The sequence below is a fragment of the Dipodomys merriami genome, unplaced genomic scaffold, assembly GCF_024711535.1.
Source record: "Dipodomys merriami isolate MVZ:Mamm:240054 unplaced genomic scaffold, mDipMer1.0.p SCAF_19, whole genome shotgun sequence".
In the NCBI taxonomy this organism is placed as follows: domain Eukaryota; kingdom Metazoa; phylum Chordata; class Mammalia; order Rodentia; family Heteromyidae; genus Dipodomys; species Dipodomys merriami.
The window spans coordinates 31,716,484-31,738,687 of NW_027203270.1; the positions used below are offsets into that span (position 1 = coordinate 31,716,484).

The following is a 22,204-nucleotide window of genomic DNA, read 5'->3' on the forward strand; positions in this document are numbered from 1 at the left end:
AAGGGACAGGCAGGATTGCAAATGGGATGGGGTGTAGCCAGTGGGCTTTTTTTTCTTCTTCTAGTATTGGAGCTTGAACTGAGAGCCTTGTATTTGCTGAACCACATCTCCCCTTTTTGATTATGTTTGTATGTGTGTGCTCATACTAGGGGTTGAACTAAGGGCCTTACGCTTTCATTTCCCTCTACCACATGAGTCAGATACCTCCACGTCCAGATTTTTGCTGGTTATTTGGAGATAAAAGTCTTTCCAATTTGCCTGCCCAGGCTTGCCTTAAACCTTGATCCTCAGATCTCAGTCTCCTGAGTAGCTAAGATTATAGGCATTGAGTCACTAACATCTGGCTTTATTGATTGTTTTTGAGGTAGAGTCTCACCTCATGCCTGGGCCATTCTTGGCTGTGATCCTCTTACTCATGTATACCCATATTGGGGAAGAAGACAGACAAGCACCACCATGCCCAGCCGTTGGTTGTGATGGAGTCTTGTGTACTTTTGCTCAGCCTGACTTCAAACCACTTCAAACCAACTAGCTAGGACTACTGGCTTGAGCCCTGCACCCAGTTTTTTGAGACTAGGGTTCCCTTAGGTAGCTTCAGCTGGCCTGGAACTGGTTGTACAGCTTCAGGTTGTCCTCAACCTCTACATCCTCCTGCCCAGCCTCTCAAGTGGTGGGATTATAGGTGTGTACTGTCACATGTGGCTAGGGGTAGAGGGGAGCTGCACTCTTTTTGCTCAACTTGGAATAGAAGAATAGATCATATAGGGTGGTAACTAGAGGATTGGCCCAGTGTAAAAAGGGAGAGAGATTATTGGGGACTTGATAGAATGTCTTCCTTCTTCACCTTATCCCAGGTTACACAATGCAGGTAGGCAGCAATGTCCTGCACCCCATGGACATCACTATTGTGACAGGCGCCCCACGGCACCGACATATGGGCGCCGTCTTCTTGCTGAGCCAGGAGACAGGTGGAGACCTGCGGAGGAGGCAGGTGCTGGAGGGCACACAGGTGGGCGCTTATTTTGGTAGCGCCATTGCCCTGGCAGACCTGAACAACGATGGGTGAGAATCTAGAGACCTGGGACATTCTCTGGGGCCAGGGAGTGGGGAGAGGAGGGGAAGTGGGCAGCCTTGTCCAAGCCAGATGAGAAAAATGGAAGCTTGGCAAGTGTGCATTTGCTCTTTGCAGGGTTTTGCAATCAGACCTTCCCGGAACCTGGGCATTTGCATGTTATTTGCATGACACCTGCACTTGCTTGTCTGCCCCTGTCATTTGCTTGGCTTCAGTGGATGTAGGCTGTGTGAGTGTGCTTCTTGATTTCTCCGTGACATGCATTTTCTATTCGGTGGGTCTTGATGACCTTTCCATGCCTTTTGTGTAGCTGTGTACTCTGGCCAATCATTTCTTGTTAAGGAACAGTTGTGCTGTCTATTGGAGGTCAGCCTCCCTCCTCCTCCTCTCCTCTGCAGGTGGCAGGACCTCTTGGTGGGTGCTCCCTACTACTTTGAGCGGAAGGAAGAGGTAGGAGGTGCCGTCTATGTCTTCATGAACCAGGCAGGAACCTCCTTCCCCACCCATCCATCCCTCCTTCTTCATGGCCCGAGTCGCTCCACCTTCGGCTTCTCTGTGGCCAGCATTGGTGACATCAATCAGGATGGATTCCAGGGTATGAGCTAGCACCTCTCCCTCAGCACTCTCACTGAGTGCCAGCTGCATATCAGAGTTCGAGCCCCAGCCTGGCACACACACACACACACACACCAAAATCTCTTTGGATAATGGTGAGGACAGGAATGAGCTAGGGGCATCCATAGTAAGTTTTAGAGAAGGGGTACAATATCTGATATCTGGAAAGATGATTCTGGAAGAGGTATGGGATGGAAGGGGGAGGTTTTAGGGCTAGTGGAGGAGTAAATATCAAGGATGTATTCTTTTAGGTGTGGGAGCCCTAGAGTAGCACCATCTCCATCCAGTGCTTTTGCAGACAGGGGAATAGTCAGTCCTGGGGTGGATGGGGGTTAATAAGGACAGATTTGGGTGTGAACCTGGTTGCCATAGGAACAACTAGATTATCCCAATGTCACTTCTCTGAAAAATTCCCAGGATATAGCTGGGAACCTAAGGGAAGGCAGAGGAGCCAGAGAGTCCAGCCAACAAAGCCCAGCACTTCCTATAGAAGGGTGATTGATGGCTACATAGTTTTCCTTGGCCTCCTGTACTAACAAGCTTGGCCTTCTGGTTACTCAGGCCTTAGCAGGCCAAACATCGCAAATGACAAAGAGTCTTGTAAAGTTTAAGAAGATTATAAAATGTCTCCTAGTCCTTGGTATTTAGGCAGAAGCTCAAGCATTCTGTCCTCATTAGTTGTGTAACTGGATTTTGTGTCTGCTTTCTCACCTGTGAAGTGGGGATAGTAATAACTAACCTACAGCAACTCTTGTGAGGATTAGACACATCCTGTCCCCACTGGCTGTCACCAATTAGGAACACATCTTATTTATTTATTTTGGTCAGTCATGGTGCTTGAACTCAGGGTCTGGTTGCTGTCTTTGAGCTCTTTTGCTCAAGGCTAGCACTCCATCACTTTGAGCCACAGCACCACTTCTGGTTTTCTGGTGGTTCATTGGAGAGAAGAATCTTATGGAAGCCAGGCGCTGGTGGCTCACGCCTGTAATCCTAGCTACTCAGGAGGCTGAGATCTGAGGATTGCAGTTCAAAGCCAGCCTGGGCAGGAAAGTCTGTCAGAGTCTTCTCTCCAGTTAACCATCAGAAAACCGGAAGTGGCGCTGTGGCTCAAGTGGTAGAGCGTTTGCTTTGAGCTAAAGAGCTGAGGGACAGTGCCCAGGCCCAGAGTTCAAGCCTCATGAGTCTCACAGACTTTCCTGCCCAGGGTGACTTTGAACCTCGATCCTCAACCTCCTGAATATTTAGGATTATAGGCATGAGCCACCAGTGCCTGGCTTTAGGAATACCTCTTTTACAACACTCTTCTGGTAGATGCCATTTAGAAGAACCAGATGTCTGGAAAGGAAGTTAGGGTGGGAGAGAGAAAGGGATGTAACTCTTACCTGTTTTAGTGTGAGATTTTGGGTAAGTTACTTCCCTTCTCCTGACTCTACCTTCCTACCTGGAAGCTCTGCAGCTTTCCTCCCTCTCTGAGCACTTTCAGCTGGGTCAAGTCAGTGACACACTGGAACCTATAGCCTGTAGGACACGGTCAGGGAGATGTGGGGTCCAGAATACCTCGGTAACCTTGTCCTTGCCTCTCTTTTCCAGATATTGCTGTGGGAGCCCCATTTGAGGGCTTGGGCAAAGTTTATATCTACCATAGCAGCTCCGGGGGGCTCCTCAGACAGCCCCAGCAGGTATGGATGGGCAGATGTGACTACTGCCCCCTCCACTAGTGGACTGTCCCCCTCCCTTTCATCTACTTCTTCCCTGTTCCTCCCTCAGCCCCATCAGCCAGAACCTGTCCTCCCCATTTCTCTCATCTCCCAGGTAATCCATGGAGAAAAACTGGGACTGTCTGGCTTGTCCACCTTCGGCTACTCTCTGAGTGGACACATGGACGTGGATGAGAACTTTTACCCAGACCTACTAGTCGGCAGTCTGTCAGACCACATTGTGCTGCTGCGGTGAGCCTGAGTCCATTCTCCCCTTCAACTCCTACTTCTTTGACATCCTAAAAGTCCAAGCTTCAGCTCTGGCCAGCATTGATACCTGCTTGCTTTTATTGTCTCTGCAGGGCTCGGCCTGTCATCAACATTGTCCACAAGACCTTGGTGGCCAGGCCAGCTGTGCTGGACCCCACACTTTGCACAGCCACCTCCTGGTGAGACTATCAGCCCTTGCTCTGAGACTATCAGCCCCTACTTCTCATGTATGGGTAGGCTTTGAGATGCCCAGGTCCCAAACCCTTCTCCCATCTTTAAAGATTGGCTCTCAGAGCCAGCATTACCCCTCCTTACCCAACCTTATTATTATTATTTTGTCCAGTCCTAGGGCTTGAACTCAGGGCCTGGGTGCTGTCCTTGAGCCCCTTTGTGCTCCAGGCTAGCATTCTACCACTTGAGCCACAGTGCCACTTCTGGCTTTTTCTGAGTATTTGATTGAAGATAAGAGTCTCATGGACCTTCCTGCCCCAGCTGGCTTTGAACTCTGACCCTCAGATCTTAACCTTCTGAGTAACTGGGATTGTAGGTGTGAGCCACTGGCATTCCCCCCACCCAACCTTATTAAAAAGCAAAATTCCTGCCAGGTGCTGGTGGCTCACACCTGAAATCTTGTCTGTTCAGGAGGATGAGACCTGAAGACTGCAGTTGAAAAGTGTGAGACTCTTATCTACAATTAACCACCAAAAAGCCAGAAGTGGAATGATGGTGCAAGAGCTCTTTACCAGATATAGGGATCTGGGAGCAATAGACCCTAGTGGTTAGGAATAGGAGCCCTTCACCACCTAGTTCAAACCCCAGCTGTGTATTCCCAGTGGGAAGGGTGGGCTCTGAGGACTGAAGTCCCGAAGGAAGGAGGAGGCGGATGGATGGATGTGGGAAAGAAGGGATACTCATCTTGGGCAAATTATTTAACCTCAAGATTCCTCACCTGTAAAAAAGGTAATAATTTGGTATAATTAAATGAGACAACATATAAACAGTTCTTTGCACACTGCTTTGATAAGCCTTACGTGCTCAAAAAAAAAATCTAGCTGCTTAGAATGTGATGATCTGCAGAACCCTAGGGCCTATGTGAATGACATAGGCAGGAGGCAGACAGGGAGGCTGGAGAATGGAATGGCTGTGGAGGTTGGGATTGAAGAGCCTGAGGCTTAGATTCAAGGGCTGGCCATCAACTGAATGATGTCGTCATTCCTGCCTTCTGGAACTCAGTTTTCCCAGTGGTGACCTTTGCCATCACCTCTCTATGTATAGTGGGAAGGATGGAGCCAGGGACATCAAAGATAGATTTGTGGGTGCCCTAATTTTGCCCCTGCCTTTCCCTGGAGAGGGACCTTGAGTTTCCTTTGCCTAAAACAGAGGTGAGAGGCGAGGCCTGGCTCTGTGTCTCACTGTAACCAGGTTCTCCTGTACACTCCCTCCCACCCCTACCCCAGTGTGCAGGTTGAACTGTGCTTTGCCTACAACCAGAGTGCTGGGAACCCCAACTACAGGAGAAACATCAGTGAGTGCTGGGCTCAGGGCAAGGGGGAGCATGCTCCCCTGACCATTTGCTGACCTCCTTGTCTACCTGCAGCCCTGGCCTACACCCTGGAGGCTGACCGTGATCGCCGCCCACCACGGCTCCGGTTTGCTCAAAGCCAGTCCGCCATCTTTCATGGCTTCTTCTCCATGCCAGAGATGCGCTGTCAGACTTTGGATTTGCTTCTGATGGTGAGGGAGGGACACAGGGCAGGATGGGAGCTCCAGGAAAGGGGATCGGTGTCCTCTAGGTCAAAGTTGAAGGAATAGGAGGGTCCCCCTACATTGGAAGTTGGGAAAGTCAACCTGGAATGCCATAGGGCTGATGGATATGGAATAAGCGTGGTTGTGTAGGAGCTGGAGGTAGGGAAGAGGTGAAGATAAAGCCCAGGGGCCTTGCCACTGGGAGAAATTGGAGGAGTGTGGAAGCTGGAGGCTCAGTTCACCATGGGGATGGGGAAAGGAGTCCCCCCTGATTGTGGGCAAGCTCAGCCCTTCCTTCAGGATTTGGTGGAAGAGGAAGGCTGGATGTGGAGACCCCATAGATGAAGGGAACACCTCCCTGGAGGGACCTTCTCTAATGGTGAGGAGTCAAAATGGTAGAATGTTTTGATTTAACAGCAGGACAAATGGGGGTACAGCTTCACTGGGGTTTCAGGGTGGAGACAGGCCCAGGTTCTCCCTAGGGCTCAGTCTGAGGCTTAGGATAGCATGAAGATACTTCCTGGGGGATGGCAAGACTGGGTTCACTCCCCCCCCCTTTCTCTTTTCAGGACAACTTCCGTGACAAACTCCGGCCCATTGTTATTTCTCTGAACTACTCTCTACCTCTGCGGATGCCAGAGCGCCCACGCCTGGGGCTGCGGTCCCTGGATGCTTACCCAGTCCTCAACCAAGCCCAGGCTCTGGAGAACCACACTGAGGTGGGTGGGGCGGGGGCCATGTGGGGAGGGCTCTGGGACTTGGGGATGTTGTTGCGGTGGAAGCCCCTCATGTCTCTGACTGACTGCCTCCAGGTTCAGTTCCAGAAGGAGTGTGGGCCAGACAACAAGTGCGACAGCAATCTGCAGATGCGGGCTGCCTTTGTGTCAGAGCAGCTGCAGCGGCTGAGCAGGTGGGCTCAGAGGTGCTGACTGGTCCGGGGTGAGGCCGGAATCCATTGGCTAGCGTGATTGTAGACAAGGCCACATTGGCCCAGTCTGAATGGGAAGACTGTAATGGGCTGGGGAGGAAAGCATCCTCCAGCGGAAACTGTAGAGCCAGTCAGGCCACATGCAGAAGGGGACTTTTCTCATCCCAAAGGGTGTGGCCAGGTGGATCTGAATTGTGCCTTGGAGGTGGGGCTTTTGACTTAGTCCTGGGCTCCCCCCAACCCTCTTCAGGCTCCAGTACAGCAGGGATGTCCGGAAACTGCTCTTGAGCATCAATGTGACCAATACCCCCAGCCCAGAGCGGGCTGGGGAGGATGCCCACGAGGCGCTGCTCACCCTGGAAGTGCCTCCTGCCCTGCTCCTGTCCTCAGTGCGCCCTGTGAGTGCCTGCCGGCCAGGCTCAGCCCCACTCAGGGCTTCCCACATATTTGCATTGCAATATGCATGATGCTATGAACTTGCCTCCTCTGGGCTGGGCCTCTTTCTGTGTCCTGCTTTGTCCTTGATGCTTGGGGGCTGGTCCCTCAGGGCTTCTGACCCTGCTCCAGAACAGCAGGGTATAAGCCCAAACCTGACCTTAGTTTCGTTTCTCCTCAGTCTGGAACTTGCCAAGCGAATGAGACCATCCTGTGTGAGCTGGGAAACCCCTTCAAAAGGAACCAGAGGGTGAGCTCTTGGCTATATACTCCCACTTTGGTGGGGGGTCCTAAGCTGTTCCTCTGTTAATCCTCTCCTATCTGCCTCCACTTCCTTGAAAGTAAAGAACTAGAATGAAGCTGGGCACCAGTGGCTCACGCCTGTACTCCTAGCTACTCAGGAGGCAGAGATCTGAGGATCGTGGTTCAAAGCCAGCTCAGGCAGGAAAGTCCATGAGACTCTTGTCTTCAATTAACCACCATTGTGGTTAATTGGCACTGTGGCTCAAGTGGTCTAGAGTGCTCGCCTTGAGCTTAAGAGCTCAGGGAAAGTGACCAGGCCCAGTGTTCAAGCCTCATGACCAACTGATAGAGAGAGAAAGAGAGAGAGAGAACTAGAGTAGAGGAGAGGAAGTTCAAGGCTGGGTGGATGGGAAGAAGCTTAGGGATAGGAAAATGGAGCTGTTGAGGAACTATGCGTAACGCCAGGGCAGGTGGAGGTGAAGAAACTAAGTTTTCCTGAGCCTAACACAGCTTCTTTATGTGATGTAATTCTTACAACCTTTCTAAGGAGGTTACGGTTGTTTTACACAAGAAATATGGGTTTAGAAAGTTGCAGTAGTAAAAGTAGCAGGAATGTCATCTGGAGGTGAAAAGGGTGGAAAAAGAGGTGAGGATGAGTTGGAGAGGTAGAACTGGTCACCTAGAATGGGAGGAAGAGGAGGCCAGCTAGCCATCTCGCTGGCATGATGTTTGGCTCTTCTCTTCCCTGAGCTATCATCTTACCAGGCCACCAATGCCCTTCTCTCTGACTCTTGGATAGATGGAACTGCTCATTGCCTTTGAGGTCATCGGGGTGACCTTGAACACCAGGGACCTTCAGGTGCAGCTGCAGCTGTCCACGTGAGTGACCTGGTGAAGCCAGTATGGTTGTAGTTGAGATCATATTCTAGGTCTCCTTTCTACCCCTTGTATTCCCTCCTCAGGTCAAGTCACCAAGACAACCTTCGGCCCATGAATCTGACCTTGCTGGTGGACTACACACTCCAGGCATCACTCAGCATGTGGGTAACTTCTCTGCTCTCCACCCAACCCACCCTAGCCTGCCTGAGCCAGGGCCTCGCTGTCCCCAAGGTAGCTCCTAAGTTCCTCTGACACTCCTCTTGGCCTGATGGTTACAGGCCACCTTTCCCTTAATAATAACAGTCAGAAAGGGAGGAGTCAGCAACCTGGAGCTGTTGGTCCAAGATATTTCTTAAAAACTCAGTGAGCCAGGCACCAGTGGCTCATGCCTGTAATGCTACTATCATGCTACTTGGGAGGCTGAGATCTGAGGATTAGGGTTCAAAGCCAGCCCTGGCAGGCAAGTTCTGAGACTTTTTTTGGGTGGGGGGTCCGGTCATGGGGCCTGAACTCAGGGCCTGGGCACTGTCCCTCAGCTCTTCAGCTCAAGGCTAGTGCTCTACCACTTGAGCCACAGCACCACTTCCGGCTTTTTTTTTCTTTTTGCATGTGCGGTGCTGAGGAATCGAACCCAGGGCCTCATGCATGCAAGGCAAGCACTCTACCACTGAGCCACTTTCCCAGCCCAGTTCTGAGACTCTTATCTTCAATTAATTAACAAAATATGTCAGAAATGGAACTGTGGCTCAAGTGGTAGAGTGCTTGAGCAAAAAAGCTCAGGGACAGTGCCCTGGCCCAGCATTCAAGCCCCAGGACTGACACAAACAAACTTGTGCATCCAGGTGCTCGTGTGAGTTCAAGCCCCAGTATCTGTGCCCCAAACAAAACAAAAACAACTCATTGTACAAAGAATTTTATACATATCTCACTGACTTCTCACAGCTGCCCTATGTCATACCAGTTATTACTAACTCCACTTTTTAGACAAGGAAACTGAGGATAATTTGCTTGAGGCCACTTTGCTGGTAAATGGAAGAGCTGGGTTTATACCCAGGTCCACCTGACTTCAAAGTTGCTGTTGTTAACCAGCTTTGGTACCTTTCCCTCTACCAAAGCCCTGCCTTCCATGACTTATCTTTCTTACCCCTAGGGTGAATCACCGGCTACAGAGCTTTTTTGGTGGGTCTGTAATGGGTGAGTCTGGCATGAAGACCGTAGAAGATGTGGGAAGCCCCCTCAAATATGAGTTCCAGGTAAGCATATCTCAGGGGTCCTGGCTGGTACTTGCGGAAAAGATGATGGGAGTGGGGGTGGGGGTTGTTCTGGTTCTGAGGTCCAGGTGTTAGAAATGATTCGGGATGTTGGGATGTCACATAGGAATCAGGAAGGACACCAAGTCAAAAGGAACTTAGTAAGGCAAAGTTTACTTCTGCAGAAGAGTGCCTCATCAGCCAAAAATCTGACAAGCACACAAAGCGGGCAGGCCCTCCCCCTCTGCTCACATTAGCTGAACTGGGTTCACAATCTGCAAAAATATCTGACTTAATTAACAGGATGTAATTAAAGTTTAAGAAGCTATTTATTTATTTATTTTTTGTCAGCCATGGGGCTTGAACTCGGCCTGGGTATTATCCTTGAGCTCTTTTGCTCAAGGCTAGTGCTCTACCACTTTGAGCCACAGTACCACGTCTGGTTTTCTGGTGGTTAATTGGAGCTAAGAGTCTCACTGCCTTTTCTGCCTTGGCTGGCTTTGAGCTGCGATCCTCAGATGTCAATCTCCTGAATAGCTAGGATTACAGGCATGAGCCACTGGCACAGGGCTTAAGGAGCTTTTAACAGGATGTCATAGTTAAAGTGCAGCAGGAAAAGGATGTAACTAAAAGGTAATTAACAAGGGCCAAGCCACTTGGTAGAAGCAGAGACTATTCATCAAAACAAATTATCCTAAGATTAATAGAGAGGAAGCAGATTACTTTGATAGAAAAGACACTTTCTGGGGCTGGGAAGGTGGCTCAGTGGTAGAGTGCTTGCCTCGCATGCATGAGGCCCTGGGTTCGATTCCTCAGCAACACATAAGCAGAAAAAGTTGGAAATGGCACTGTGGCTCAAGTGGTAGAGCACTAGCCTTGAGCTGAAGAGCTCAGAGACAGAGCCCAAGCCCAGAGTTCAGGACCCAAGACCGGCAGAAAAGAAAAGACACTTTCTCACACAGGGTAGGAGGGTTGGGAGCTGGTGAGTTGGAGGTGGTTCTCTAAGAGATAGTAATCATGACACCTTTTGTATCCACAGGTAAGCCCAGTAGGGGAGGGCCTGGCGGCCCTGGGCACCCTGGTTCTAGCTCTGGAGTGGCCCTATGAAGTCGCCAATGGCAAGTGGCTACTGTACCCAACGGAGATCACCATCCATGGCAATGGATCCTGGCCCTGCCTCCCACCTGGAGACCTTGTCAACCCTCTGAATCTCACTCTGTCTGTAAGTTCACCAGCAGGGATATCTCTCATTTGCATATCATTTGCATCATATCTCATTTGCCTGCTTCTGAGCAGAAAGCTGGTGTCTTCTTCAAAGTCTCCTTTGGGGACCCTTGCTTTTCCTGTCCCTTTTTCTTGCTCCCACTTCTACCTTCCCAACAAATCCCTTCCTTGTTCAGGATCCCAAGGACAGACCACCATCTCCACAACGCAGGCGTCGACAGCTGGACCCAGGGGGTGGACAGGGCCCACCACCTATTACTCTGGCTGCTGCCAAAAAAGCCAAATCTGAGACTGTGCTGGTGAGTGGACAGGGAAGGGATAGGTACAGCCCACCGAAGGCATGGGCACCATGGGCATGGGAGGTATTGCCCACTTACTGTGAAACTCTGTTTGAAAGGTGATGTGGACCCAGCCCTCAGGAGTTTCTAGACAGAGGGAGAGACTCATATCTTGGGCTGGGGATACCCTCCTCTGACAGGGAAGCATCCAATACAGTAGACCAAAGGAGGAGCCATTTGGCTCTATTCCAATGAGTCCCAGTTTATTGGAGGCTGTTCAAAGCTTTGAACACTAGACATAAGGGAGTGGGGAGGGTTCAGGAGGAAATGTGGGGGCATGGTACCCTCTGTAACAGGAAAGGAACAGGCCTGAGAAGTCAGTATAGGCATAGCTGGGTGAAGTCTGAGTTGATGTCCCAATAGCAGGAGCCAGACACCACCAAAGGCTCAGTGGTTGAGAGGGTGAGGAGGAGGTTCTGTAGTTGGGCTTCATTTACATGACCAGGAATTAGATGTTTGTTTTTTTATAACTGTCCTGGGACTTGAACTCAGGAACTGGGTGCTGTCTGTGAGCTTTAGTGCTCAAGACTAGTACTCGACCACTTTGAGCCACAGCTCCACTTTCAGCTTTTTGGTGGTTACTTGGAAATCAGAGATGCACAGCCTTTCCTGCTTAGGCTGGCTAAGAATCATAACCCTCTGATCTCAGGTTCCTGAGTAGGTAGGATTGTAGGCCTGAGCCACCAGTGCCTGGCTAGGAATTAGGTCTTATGTCATCAAGTTCTTGGCATCAGATGAGCTTGGTGTTAAAAAAAAAAAAAAAATTTAGCCGGGTGCTGGTGGCTCACACCTGTAATCCTAGCTACTCAGGAGGCTGAGATCTGAGGATCAAGGTTCAAAGCCAGCCTGGGCAGGAAAGTCCCTGAGACTCTTATCTCCAATTAACCACCAGAAAACCAGAAGTGGTGCTTTGGCTCAAGTGGTAGCCCACTCCCCTTGAGCTGAAGAGCTCTGGGGCAGCGCCCAGGCCCAGAGTTCAAGCCCCATGACTGACAAAAAAAATCTATCGTAAATGTATATGTGTGACATGAGGAATATGGGTTTGTGAAGAAATAAAGTTAGCTTGCCTCAGTTGCACAGGGATGGGACAAAGACTAGGTGAGTGAAAGGTAAGGAAGGAAGCATGAGGAGTCAGATCATCTCATGCCTTGTGTTCCCTGCCCACTTCAGACCTGTGCCACTGGCCGCGCCCGCTGTGTGTGGCTGGAGTGCCTCATTCCTGATTCCCCCACCATCACCAATGTGACTGTGAAGGCCCGGGTGTGGAACAGTACCTTCATCGAGGTCAGCACTGGGTCTGGAGGTCTCCACTGTGCCACCCACCTGGGTGAAGAGAGCAAAAGGGAGGGAGTGAAGCCAGGACGCACGTGTGTGCGTGCGTGCGTGCATGCGTGCGTGTGTGTGTGTGTGTGTGTGTGTGAATGATAGCATCATGTTCTGCACAGTTGTATGTCCATTAGTATAGGCTCTGTCAGTGTTACAGTTGCATGTCTGCATATGGTTATGTAACGTTTTCAAGATGACCTCATCCTGTGTTCTGTTACGCTGCCCTGTGCACATTACTTTTTCCATCTCCATATATTCACCCCTATTCCTTCTTCCCCCTAGAAGTCCAGCTTCTGCTTTGTCTCTGTGTGTAAACTCCTCTTCAGCTTTTGAGGTCTCCATCAACTTTCCAACTTTACTACTGAATTGAATTCTTTCCCCCTGGATACTCTAGAACTTTCTGAGGAGCTGCACCTACCACCTGTCATACTTGACTCTTGAATTTGGGGTTCCTCACATGTTAGCCTTTTCTCGTCCATTACATCAAACCTTTGCTGTGACTTAGATCATCAATCTTTTCAGCTTTCTGGGATATGTGGTTTCTATTGTACCTACTTTCTTCCAAAAGATAAATGAATGAGCAAGGCCGTATACCAAAACCTGGGCTAGATTTGGCTTATGGGTTTGAACCATGCCCTTCAGTATTTCTGATGTCCCCAGCATCCAGCACAGGACCTGATGCACAAATGAATGAGTGAAAAGCATTTTTGTGTGGAGGAAGCGCCTGGCTGACCGATTTTTAGGAGCTGTTGCCTAAAGATGATGCCTAGTAGGAGAGGGTGACGGGAGAGGGAATAGGATCAAGAGGGGTGGTTTGGAGGGGCTTTAGTTGCTCCTTTTGACCCTCCCTTCCCTGCTTCCAGGATTATAGAGATTTTGATCGAGTCAGGGTAGATGGCTGGGCTACTCTGTTCCTGCGAACCCACGTCCCCACTATCAACATGGAGAACAAGACCACGTGGGTGAGTAAGCATGTGAATGAGGGCAGTGGGCCTCAGCCAGGTCACAGACACACTTGAGCTATGAATCTCACTCAATCTTGCCAACAAGTTAGAAGCATTCTAATGTCAAGCAACACCCTAGAATGACTAAATAAGACCTCTGGATTGTGGGTACAGTGCTAGGATGTTCAAAAGGACTCTTTGGTGACTCTGCCAGCTAGCCAGGGTAGAGAACAACTGCCTTGGATTATATGTCTATTTTATAGCAAAGGAAACTGAAGCCCTAAGGAAATGAGTGACCTGTTCTAAGTAGCATAGCTGACAAGCTCTGCCTAAGTCCAGGCTGGCACCTTGACTTCCTGACCACCTCACCCACTGTCAACATCCACTATGAACACGTGAGCTTCTGGTCACAGCAGTGGGGTAATGAGGCCAAGGAGAGACCACTGATTATTGATGTAGGTGCTGTGACTGCCATGAGGCAGAAACGAAAATGGCTCAGTGAGAATTCAGGATGTCCTGCAATTCAAAGAACAAGATCAAAATACCAAAGCCTATAGGTGGCCTGGTGCTGCCAATCAAAAATAAAGTTAAAGGTGGCTGAACTGGTGGGTACTGGTAATCCTGGGAACTTGGATACTGAGGCAGGAGGATTTCCTGCGAATGAAGTCTAAGCTAGGCAACCTAGGGAGACCTTTCAGAAAAAGAAAATATGTACATATGTGTATGTGTATATATATATATATGTGTATTTATATATACATATATATATACACATACATATATAAATACACATATATATGCATACACATATGTACATGCATATATACATATACATATTTGAAAAATATCTATAGCTCTCTCCCCAGTATAGATGTAAAAGTTAGTATACAACAGACAAATAATGGGTACTATCAAATTACTAGGTCTTCCCAAATTATATATATATATATATATATATATATATATATATATATATATATATATATATATATATACACACACACACACACATCCATATAAAAATACACATATATACATATATATATATATATACATATATACATACATATTTGAAAAATATCTATAGCTCTCTCCCCAGTATAGGTGTAAAAGTTAGAATACAACAGACAAATAATGGGTATTATCAAGTACTATCAAATTACTAGATCTTCCCAAATTAGTCCAGTCCCTGTAGGAGTCAGGAAGCTTGAAAAAAAAAAAGCTTCCAAACTTGATTCAAAGTTACATCTGGGAGAATAAATATGACCAAATAATGTGTTGTGAGAAGAATGTAAGTGAAATATGTAGGACATACATATAGAGATAAGTGGAAGGTTGGTTAAATACAATGTATATTTCCTAAAATAATGTAGTATAGAAGAGGTGGGGGGAAGACCAGACAGAAAGATCAGTGGGTCAGAATAAGAATTTAGGTAGGTTTTTTGTTGTTGTTGTTGTTTTCTTTTCAATACTGGGAATTAAATCTAGGACCTCTCTTGCTTGAGCCATACACTTAGCCACTCCCCCTTTTTAAAGTATTTTATTCTTATTTACTTATTTTGTGCCATTCCTGGAGCCTGGGCACGTCCCTTTTTGTTGTTGTCGTTGTTACTCAAAGCCAGTGATTCTACCACTTGAGCCACAACTCCACTTCAACCTTTTTTTTTTGGTGGTTAACTAGAATTGAGTCTCACAAACTCTCCTTCCCATAGCTAGCTTTGAACCTTAATCCTCGATTACAGCCTCCTAAATAGCTAAGGTGATAGGTATCACCCACCAGAGTCCAACCTTGTGTTTATTTATTTTTAATTTATTTTAATTTATTTATTTTGATCAGTTGTGGGGCTTGAACTCATGGCCTGGGTGCTGTCCCTGAGCTCTTCAGCTCAAGGCAAGCACTCTACCACTTGAGCCATAGCACCACTTCCAGTTTTCTGGTGGTTAATTGGAGATAAGAGTTTCACAGACTTTTCCTGCCCCAGCTGGCTTTGAACCTTGATCCTCAGATCTCAACCTCCTCAGTAGCCATGGGCACCCGGCTTGTATTTTATTTTAATTAATTAATTAATTTATGTATTTATTTATTTTTGTTGGTCATGGGGCTTGAACTTTGGGCCTGGGCACTGTCTCTCAGCTCTTCAGCTCAAGGTGAGTGCTCTACCACTTGAGCCACAGCACTACTTCCAGTTTTCTGGTGGTTAATTGGAGATAAGAGTCTCATAGACTCAAGCCCAGGAGGGCTTTAAAGCATGATCCTCAGATCTCAGCCTCCTGAGTAGCTGGGATTACAGGCGTGAGCCACTATCGCCCGGGGGCCCGGGGATATATTTTATTTTTGAGATAAGGTCTCACAATACTTTTGATGGATGTCTTTGCTTGCCAATCTCCTGCCTCTGCCTCCTAAGTAGCAGAGATTAAAGGCATGAGCCACCAAGCCTGGATTGAACACACTTTTATTCAGTAGAGAATTTTTTCTTTTTCTTTTTTCTGAGACAGGGTCCATGATGTAATCCAGGCTGTCTTTGAATTCTGGATCTTCCTGCCTCTGCCTCTTGAATGCTAGGATTACACACATGGGCCACCATATCCAAGCTTAGAAATATAACTAGACAGTATTGAAAGAATCCATTTGGGAACTAAAGACACTTACCTCAGACCATAAGCAAAAATATATTGTAGTTAGATACAATTTTTCAATGTAGGAATTAGCATGAGCCAAAATAAGAGAATAACTTTAGTAACCTTAAACTTAAGACACAGCAGAGAAATTCACACAACCGGAGCCCAGATAAGTGGCTTATCAACCCAGGCTGCCTATCCGATCTAATGCCACTCCTTGAGAGCCAGGTCTGTGTTTAGAAGCAGCACAAATGGACCTGCAGGTGTGAAGCAAGCAAGAGCTTCTTCCATTTCCTGGCTGCCTCCTAATGGCAATAGGTCAAAAACTTCCTGGTCCCCGGTCCAGCTCAGGTAGAGGATATGATACAGGTCTGAGTCTTTTCCTCCCTCTCCAGTTCTCCGTGGACATCGACTCTGACCTAGTGGAGGAACTGCCAGCTGAGATCGAACTGTGGCTTGTTCTTGTGTCTGTGGGCGCCGGGCTGCTGCTGCTGGGCCTGATCATCCTTTTGCTGTGGAAGGTAGGACCCCAGGCCACTTGGGACCCCCGCCCACCCCTCCCGACCTCCTGCCAGCACGTGCTCACCAGTCCTCCCCTCCATCCCATGGCTCCCTAGCCCATTCCACATGTCCATTTCAGCCCCTTCCTCCCAGGTCCTCCCTTCCTCCTCCCTAGCTTCCAGTCTCCCCCCTTCCTGGGTTATAATGAAGGGAGCTATGAGCTGGAAAGGGACACTCAAGAGCACACGTGTCTGGTCATCCCCCCATGCTGGACCCCAAGCCCAGCTACCCGGGCTCCCCAGCCTGAAGCCCCAAACCCCTGAGTGCTGCTGGCTAGGAACTGCTCCCCAAACACCCCTGATGCCCTCCCCACCTCCTCCCCTCCAGTGCGGTTTCTTCAAGCGAGCCCGCACTCGTGCCCTGTATGAAGCCAAGAGGCAGAAGGCGGAGATGAAGAGCCAGCCTTCAGAGACGGAGAGGCTGACCGACGACTACTGAGGGGGACAGCCCCCACCCCGGCCCACCTGGGTAACGCAGCCTGCAGGCCTCCTCCCTGAGCATCCCAGCTGGCCGGGGCCTCTGACTCTGTGCTATCTGCTCCTCTCCTCTCACCTGTCCACAGTGCCACCTCAGGGGGCAGCCCACTCTGGGTGACACACACACACCTCTCCTGTCTGGCTCTTAGGGCACTCTTAGAAGAGTGCTATAGTCCTCTCTGTGACCCATCTACTTCCTGGGGACCGGAGAAGAGTCATAGTCAAGGCTAGGGGTGACTCCCCCACCCCCCAAACCTCTGTAGGAATGTCTCAGATGAGTCTAAGCTCCATTCCTTTATCCAGAGAAAGAAGGGACCAGGAGGACCTCACTTTTCCTCCTGACTACTCTGTGCCTCAATCAACCAATCAACCTGTTTTCACTTGTCAGGGAAACCATGTACCCATCCTGGCCTCTCCTTTTGCTTCTTCCTCTCCTCTCTGCCTCCCTCAGCTCCTCCTTTCTCTGGATGGGGATGCTGAAGTTCTTTCTCCCCATCTCACATCAAGATAGGTGTTTTTGAGTCAGGGTCCTGGACTCTGAGGACCGTGGCAGGGAAGAAGCCAGGCACTCCTTCCTCTGCTTGAGTGCTATATGCTCACACCCTTTCTCTTCTGCCCCCACTCCAGTGTGACTTCTTTAAGCGGACCCGCTACTACCGGATCATGCCCAAGTACCATGCGGTGCGCATCCGGGAGGAGGAGCGCTACCCACCTCCAGAGAGCACCCTGCCCATCAAGAAGCACTGGGTGACCAGCTGGCAGACTCGGGACCGATACTACTGATGTTCTCCCCCGTCTTTCCCTACTCCTTCCCCACCACGCCCCCCTCCATGCCCTTTCTTCCTATTTATCATAACTTATGCCTCCAATGGCCCACCGGGGCCACTGCCTTTGGCTGGCACCAGCAGGCTCAGGCACACGCGCCCCTCCCCTCTTCAGGCACAGGCCTGTGCTGTCTGGCTGCGGGTACCTCCCTCAGGGTCTCACAATGCTGAGCACGCCGCAGCCCTGCACCCTGGACACACGTGGGACCCACTGCTCATGGCCTATGTTTGCGTACCATGTCCCAGCCTCTGCCTGTGCCAAAACTAAGCCAAAGGACCTCTGCCAGAGCTGGAAGGAAAATGTCCCGGATGTGGTGACAACTCCCCTTCCACACTGGATCCAACTTGAGCCATAGTCACTGGACTTTTGCTGTCCAGAGGAAAACTACTGACCGGTAGCTGCTGACCTGGCCCAGCTGCAACTCCCAGGCACCCACCACAGAGTTGGGTCCCATAGAGGACTGTCGGGGGCGGGGAGGGGGGGGAAGGGAAGCATGCTCACAGGCACTGAATTCAGACCCAAGAGCCACTAACTAGAAAGCATTTTCTTTCATGGGTTTCTGAAGCTTCTCTCCTTGGCTCCTACTGGACTGGCAGGGAACGCAGTCCAAAGGAACAAAGAAAAACCGTGGGCAGCCTGGACACACTGTGCTAGGACACCTCAGGAGACCAGAGAGGCTAGTTCTGGCCAGGCAGATGTTGGCCGGATGCAGAAAGCATTAATTCAGACCACCACCACCCCAGCCTCAGCAGGGCCTGGAGAGATCCCACTGGGAACAAAACTTGAATGTAGAACCAGGAGGGAGTCCCTCCCCTGTCCCAGCCAGCCTAACCTACTCTTTCCACTGACTAGGGTCGGAGCCTAGAGTCTCCTTGGCTGTTCTTGACTCTCAGAGCAACCTGGCTCTTGCCCTTTCTGTACCCCAGGAACCCATCTAGCAGTTGAGATTGGTTTCCAAGACACCTACTGACCCCTGCTCACTGGCAGGCCCACTCCCTAACAACTCCACCTCTCCATGGTACTGTAGCAGGGGGACTATTCCCTCCCCCCTTGTGCCTTCTTTGTATATGGGCTTCTCACAGCTACCAATAAATAGCTCCCAATTTGTACCACTGTATTGGCCTCTACTCATCCCCAACCTTTCCGTTGGAATAGATGATGCCAGCCCCCTTGGTAGACAAAGCTAGGTGCTAGGGTCTAGGCTTGAGGGTGAAGATCTGTGGAAATGCCAGCTCCTGTCTAAAGCTAGTCATAGACACAGAAATGAGATCAAGAAGCTCAGATGAGGGGAGAGACCTGGGAGGAATCCAGTGCTGGCCTGGTGGGATTGGGGTACGGGAAGAAGGAGGTAGGTACAGAGGTAGTGCAGGGAAGAGAAGAGACAGAAACTATTTTGTACAGGTGCTGGTTGCTCACACCTGTAATCTTAGCTACTCAGGAGGCTGAGATCTGAGGATCGTGGTTCAAAGCCAGCCTGGGCTTTTGAAAGTCTGTGAGATTCTTCACTAAAAAAAAAAAAAAAAAGCTGCTAAGAAAGTCGAAAGTAGAGCTGTGGCTCAAGTAGTAGATTGCTAGCCTTGAGCAAAAGATCAGGGACAGTGCCCAGACACAGTTCAAACTCCAGAGAAAAAGCTACTTGCTGTAGGGACAGATAGTCCTGGCTAGAGGTCAGGTGTAAGGGTGGAGAGAGCCCTCAGGGCTGAGTTTCAGGTAAGAAGAGCCTGCTTGTCTGCCTCCATTTCCCTACCACCAACCCTGGGTACCACCAGGAGATGAGAAGGTAACAGACTGCGGCCTAAGCATTCTTTATGTCTGTCCCCCAGCCTCTGATCAGGAGTTGCTGGAGCACTAGTTTTGTACGTTGATATTTACTCTGTGTGTGTGTGTGTGTGTGTGTGTGTGTGTGTGCGCACACGCATGCGTGCAAATGCTTGTTTAAGGGCTTGAACACAGTCTGAGCACTGTCCCTTAGTTTTATTCACTCAAGGCTGGCACTCTACCACCTGAGCCATCACTCTATTTCTAGCTTTTTGCTGGTTAATTGGAGATATAGGTCTCTTGAACTTTCCTGCCCAAACTGACTTCAAACTTCAGTCCTCAGATAACAGCTTCCTGAGTAGCTAGGATTACAGGCCTGAGCCACTGGTATCTAGCTTATTTACTGGGGTTTGGTTTGGAGCCTTAAGTTTGCTAGGCAGGTGCTCTACCACTTGAACCATGCTCCCAGCCCCAGAGCACTTAGAAGCTCCTCAGGAATGTTCAGGTGATAAGCTTAGGTAACCATGCATTAAGATGAAGACCCCCCCCGTGCAGCTTGCATTTTAGGGGTTCCTCGAAAAGCCCCCTACTGTCATGTTGAGGTTGTCCACATAGCCCTGGGAAGTACAGTAAGACTGGCTCCCTTTGGTCACTTGGGCTTAAACTGTGGTGCACTAAAGTCTTCCTAAGTCTGTGACTTTGGCAAGATTCCACTGATGGTTGGAAATTACTGCGCAGAAGCCTAAAAGCAGACACCAGATTCAACTGTTCTGAGCTACCACTGACCAAAGCTGTTCTGGGAGTTCCTCCCCAAATCTATCTTGGTGTCTTCCAGTCTCGGCATTGTGGCAGTTGTCTGCCCTCTACTCCATCAGCACCCAACATGACATTATCCTGGGCCCAACATCCATCCTCTCTATACCTCACCCCTCTTTTCTGTGCCAGAACCTGCCACCTCCTAAGATGATTGTCGGCAGAATGTTGGATTCCCCCAGGAAAAACTCAGTCCTACACAAAGCAGCTAAACTCTCAGAACCCAGTGACCAGAAATTTTCTTTTCCAGAATCTGGGATTTGCTTGTTTGGGAGTAACACCACATATAGGTTATGAAAGCCCCAGTCAGTCGTGTTTAAGACAAAGCCACTTCTATAGAGTTTAAGTCAAAGAGGATTTTTTTTTCTTTTTATTGTCAGTTGTAGGAATTCTCAGGCATTGTCCCTGAGCTCTTTCACTCAGAGCTAGTGCTCTACCACTTTGAGCCACAGCTCCACTTCTGGTTTCCTGGTGGTTAATTGGAGATAAGAGTAACAGGGCTGGGAAGGTGGCTCAGCAGTAGAGTGCTTGCCTTGCATGAGGCCCTGGGTTAGATTCCTCAGCACCACATAAGCAGAAAAAGCAAAAAAAGTGGCACTGTGGTTCAAGTGGTAGAGCACTAGCCTTGAACTGGAGAGCTGAGGGACAGCACCCAGGCCCAGAGTTCAGGACCACGACCAATCAAAAAAAAAAAAAAAATCACAGATTTTCCTGCCTGGGCTGGCTTTGAACCACAATTCTCAGATCTCAGCCTCAGGAGTAGCTAGAACTCCAGGCATGAACCACAAGCGCCTGGCTTCAAAGAGGAATTTATTACCTCCCTGATCAGCCCACAGGCTACAATGAATTGTTGCTTGCACGTGCACATGTGCACACACACATTCCCTGAGATATTTGCAGGATGAGCCCAACCATTCTGTGAAAGACACCTACTTGCCTGAAATGCAGCAAGGCCCACTACAAAAGGACTGTCTATAAGCCATACTTCTTGGGCTCATGGCCATAGCACCTCCAAGCCCCATTCCAGAAAGGGTCTTTGAGTCTTGCATCACTAAAAGAACACCCAAGGTGATTCTTTCCTTGCCTAGCAGGCAGTGGGATTGCACTTCCTGGGCCCCATAGGTTTAAAAAGGCCGTGTGATCATTCCTGCTCAATGAGATTGAGCAGGGGAAAGTGGCTCACTGTGGGCTGAAGCATTCCATTGCTGGTGTGAACTCCCCCTGCCGCCCCTCTCCAGTCCTTCTTTACCTCTGCTGCAGTGGAAGCTGGTGTTGACATAGCTGTCCTTCATCCTGAATCTCCTCAAGTCTACCACCAGGAGACAAATACAGTGGAACATTTAGAAATTGGAGTTTTTGTGTTGGTACTGGGACTTGAACTCAGGGTGTTGTTACTTAACATTTTTTGCTCAAGGCTGGCACTCTACCACTGGAACCACAGCTCCACTTTCAGCTTTTTGCTGGTTAACTGGAGAAAAGAGTCTTATAAACTTTCCTGCCTGGGTTGGCTTCAAACTGTGATTCTCAGATCTTAGCCTCCTGAGGAGTTAAGATTATAGACATGAGCCACTGGTGCCTAGCTCTGGGTGCTTTATTTTTTTATTTTTGGTCTGTGGTGGGACTTGATCTGTAAGTCTGAGCCCTGTCCCTCAGCTCTTCAGCTCAAGACTAGGACTCTACCACTTGAGCCACAGCGCCACTTCTGGCTTTTTCTGTTTATGTGGTGCTGAGGAATTGAACCCAGGGCCTCATATATGCAAGGCAAGCACTCGACCACAGAGCCACCTTCCCAGCCCAGGTTGCTTTAATTTTGATAACAGTAATAGCTGCCATTTATTGGTAGGCAGAGAGCTTACAGAAAATCCCTTATACACTGCTTACAATTTGAAAACACCCCAGCATCATGGCTCTCCTCCTAATCACTAGCTTAGCAAGTGTCAGGTGGTCCTCACTCACATCTCTGGAACATAACTCCCCGCTGGTCTCACTTCTTTTTTTTACCCTGTCCTTTCTACTACATGCTTGGCATTGTGCCCAGTGCAATGAACAGGACACATAATCTGCACTTTCCCAGTGCTAAAGTCCAGTAGGGAAGACAGATAAGTCAGCAGTTACTACACAGTGTACTAAGCATCCACACTTCGCTAAGATCAGGAGACCAGCTGAGTAGGGCCAGGGGAAGGTT

General features: G+C 49.2%; 1 protein-coding gene across 2 annotated transcripts in view; it reads left to right on the forward strand.

Moving 5' to 3' along the window:
- Itga3 (integrin subunit alpha 3) overlaps positions 1–18,557 on the forward strand; it is a 32,987-nt gene extending 14,430 nt beyond the window's left edge. The window contains exons 6-26 of one of the 2 annotated variants that reach the window (XM_070028324.1): positions 855–1,062; positions 1,471–1,667; positions 3,278–3,366; positions 3,500–3,636; positions 3,747–3,833; positions 5,112–5,179; positions 5,252–5,388; positions 5,970–6,119; positions 6,213–6,310; positions 6,579–6,726; positions 6,945–7,013; positions 7,806–7,885; positions 7,969–8,046; positions 9,036–9,138; positions 10,175–10,357; positions 10,536–10,658; positions 11,868–11,981; positions 12,887–12,985; positions 15,982–16,107; positions 16,475–16,615; positions 17,251–17,339. In XM_070028324.1, the coding sequence (XP_069884425.1) occupies positions 855–1,062; positions 1,471–1,667; positions 3,278–3,366; positions 3,500–3,636; positions 3,747–3,833; positions 5,112–5,179; positions 5,252–5,388; positions 5,970–6,119; positions 6,213–6,310; positions 6,579–6,726; positions 6,945–7,013; positions 7,806–7,885; positions 7,969–8,046; positions 9,036–9,138; positions 10,175–10,357; positions 10,536–10,658; positions 11,868–11,981; positions 12,887–12,985; positions 15,982–16,107; positions 16,475–16,585 (2,405 nt within the window). In that variant the 3' untranslated portion in view covers positions 16,586–16,615; positions 17,251–17,339. Of the gene's footprint in view, positions 1–854; positions 1,063–1,470; positions 1,668–3,277; positions 3,367–3,499; positions 3,637–3,746; positions 3,834–5,111; positions 5,180–5,251; positions 5,389–5,969; positions 6,120–6,212; positions 6,311–6,578; positions 6,727–6,944; positions 7,014–7,805; positions 7,886–7,968; positions 8,047–9,035; positions 9,139–10,174; positions 10,358–10,535; positions 10,659–11,867; positions 11,982–12,886; positions 12,986–15,981; positions 16,108–16,474; positions 16,616–17,250 lie in introns of both variants that reach the window. The other variant, XM_070028325.1, reaches the window with a different exon arrangement.
- Positions 18,558–22,204: the final 3,647 nt, after the last annotated feature.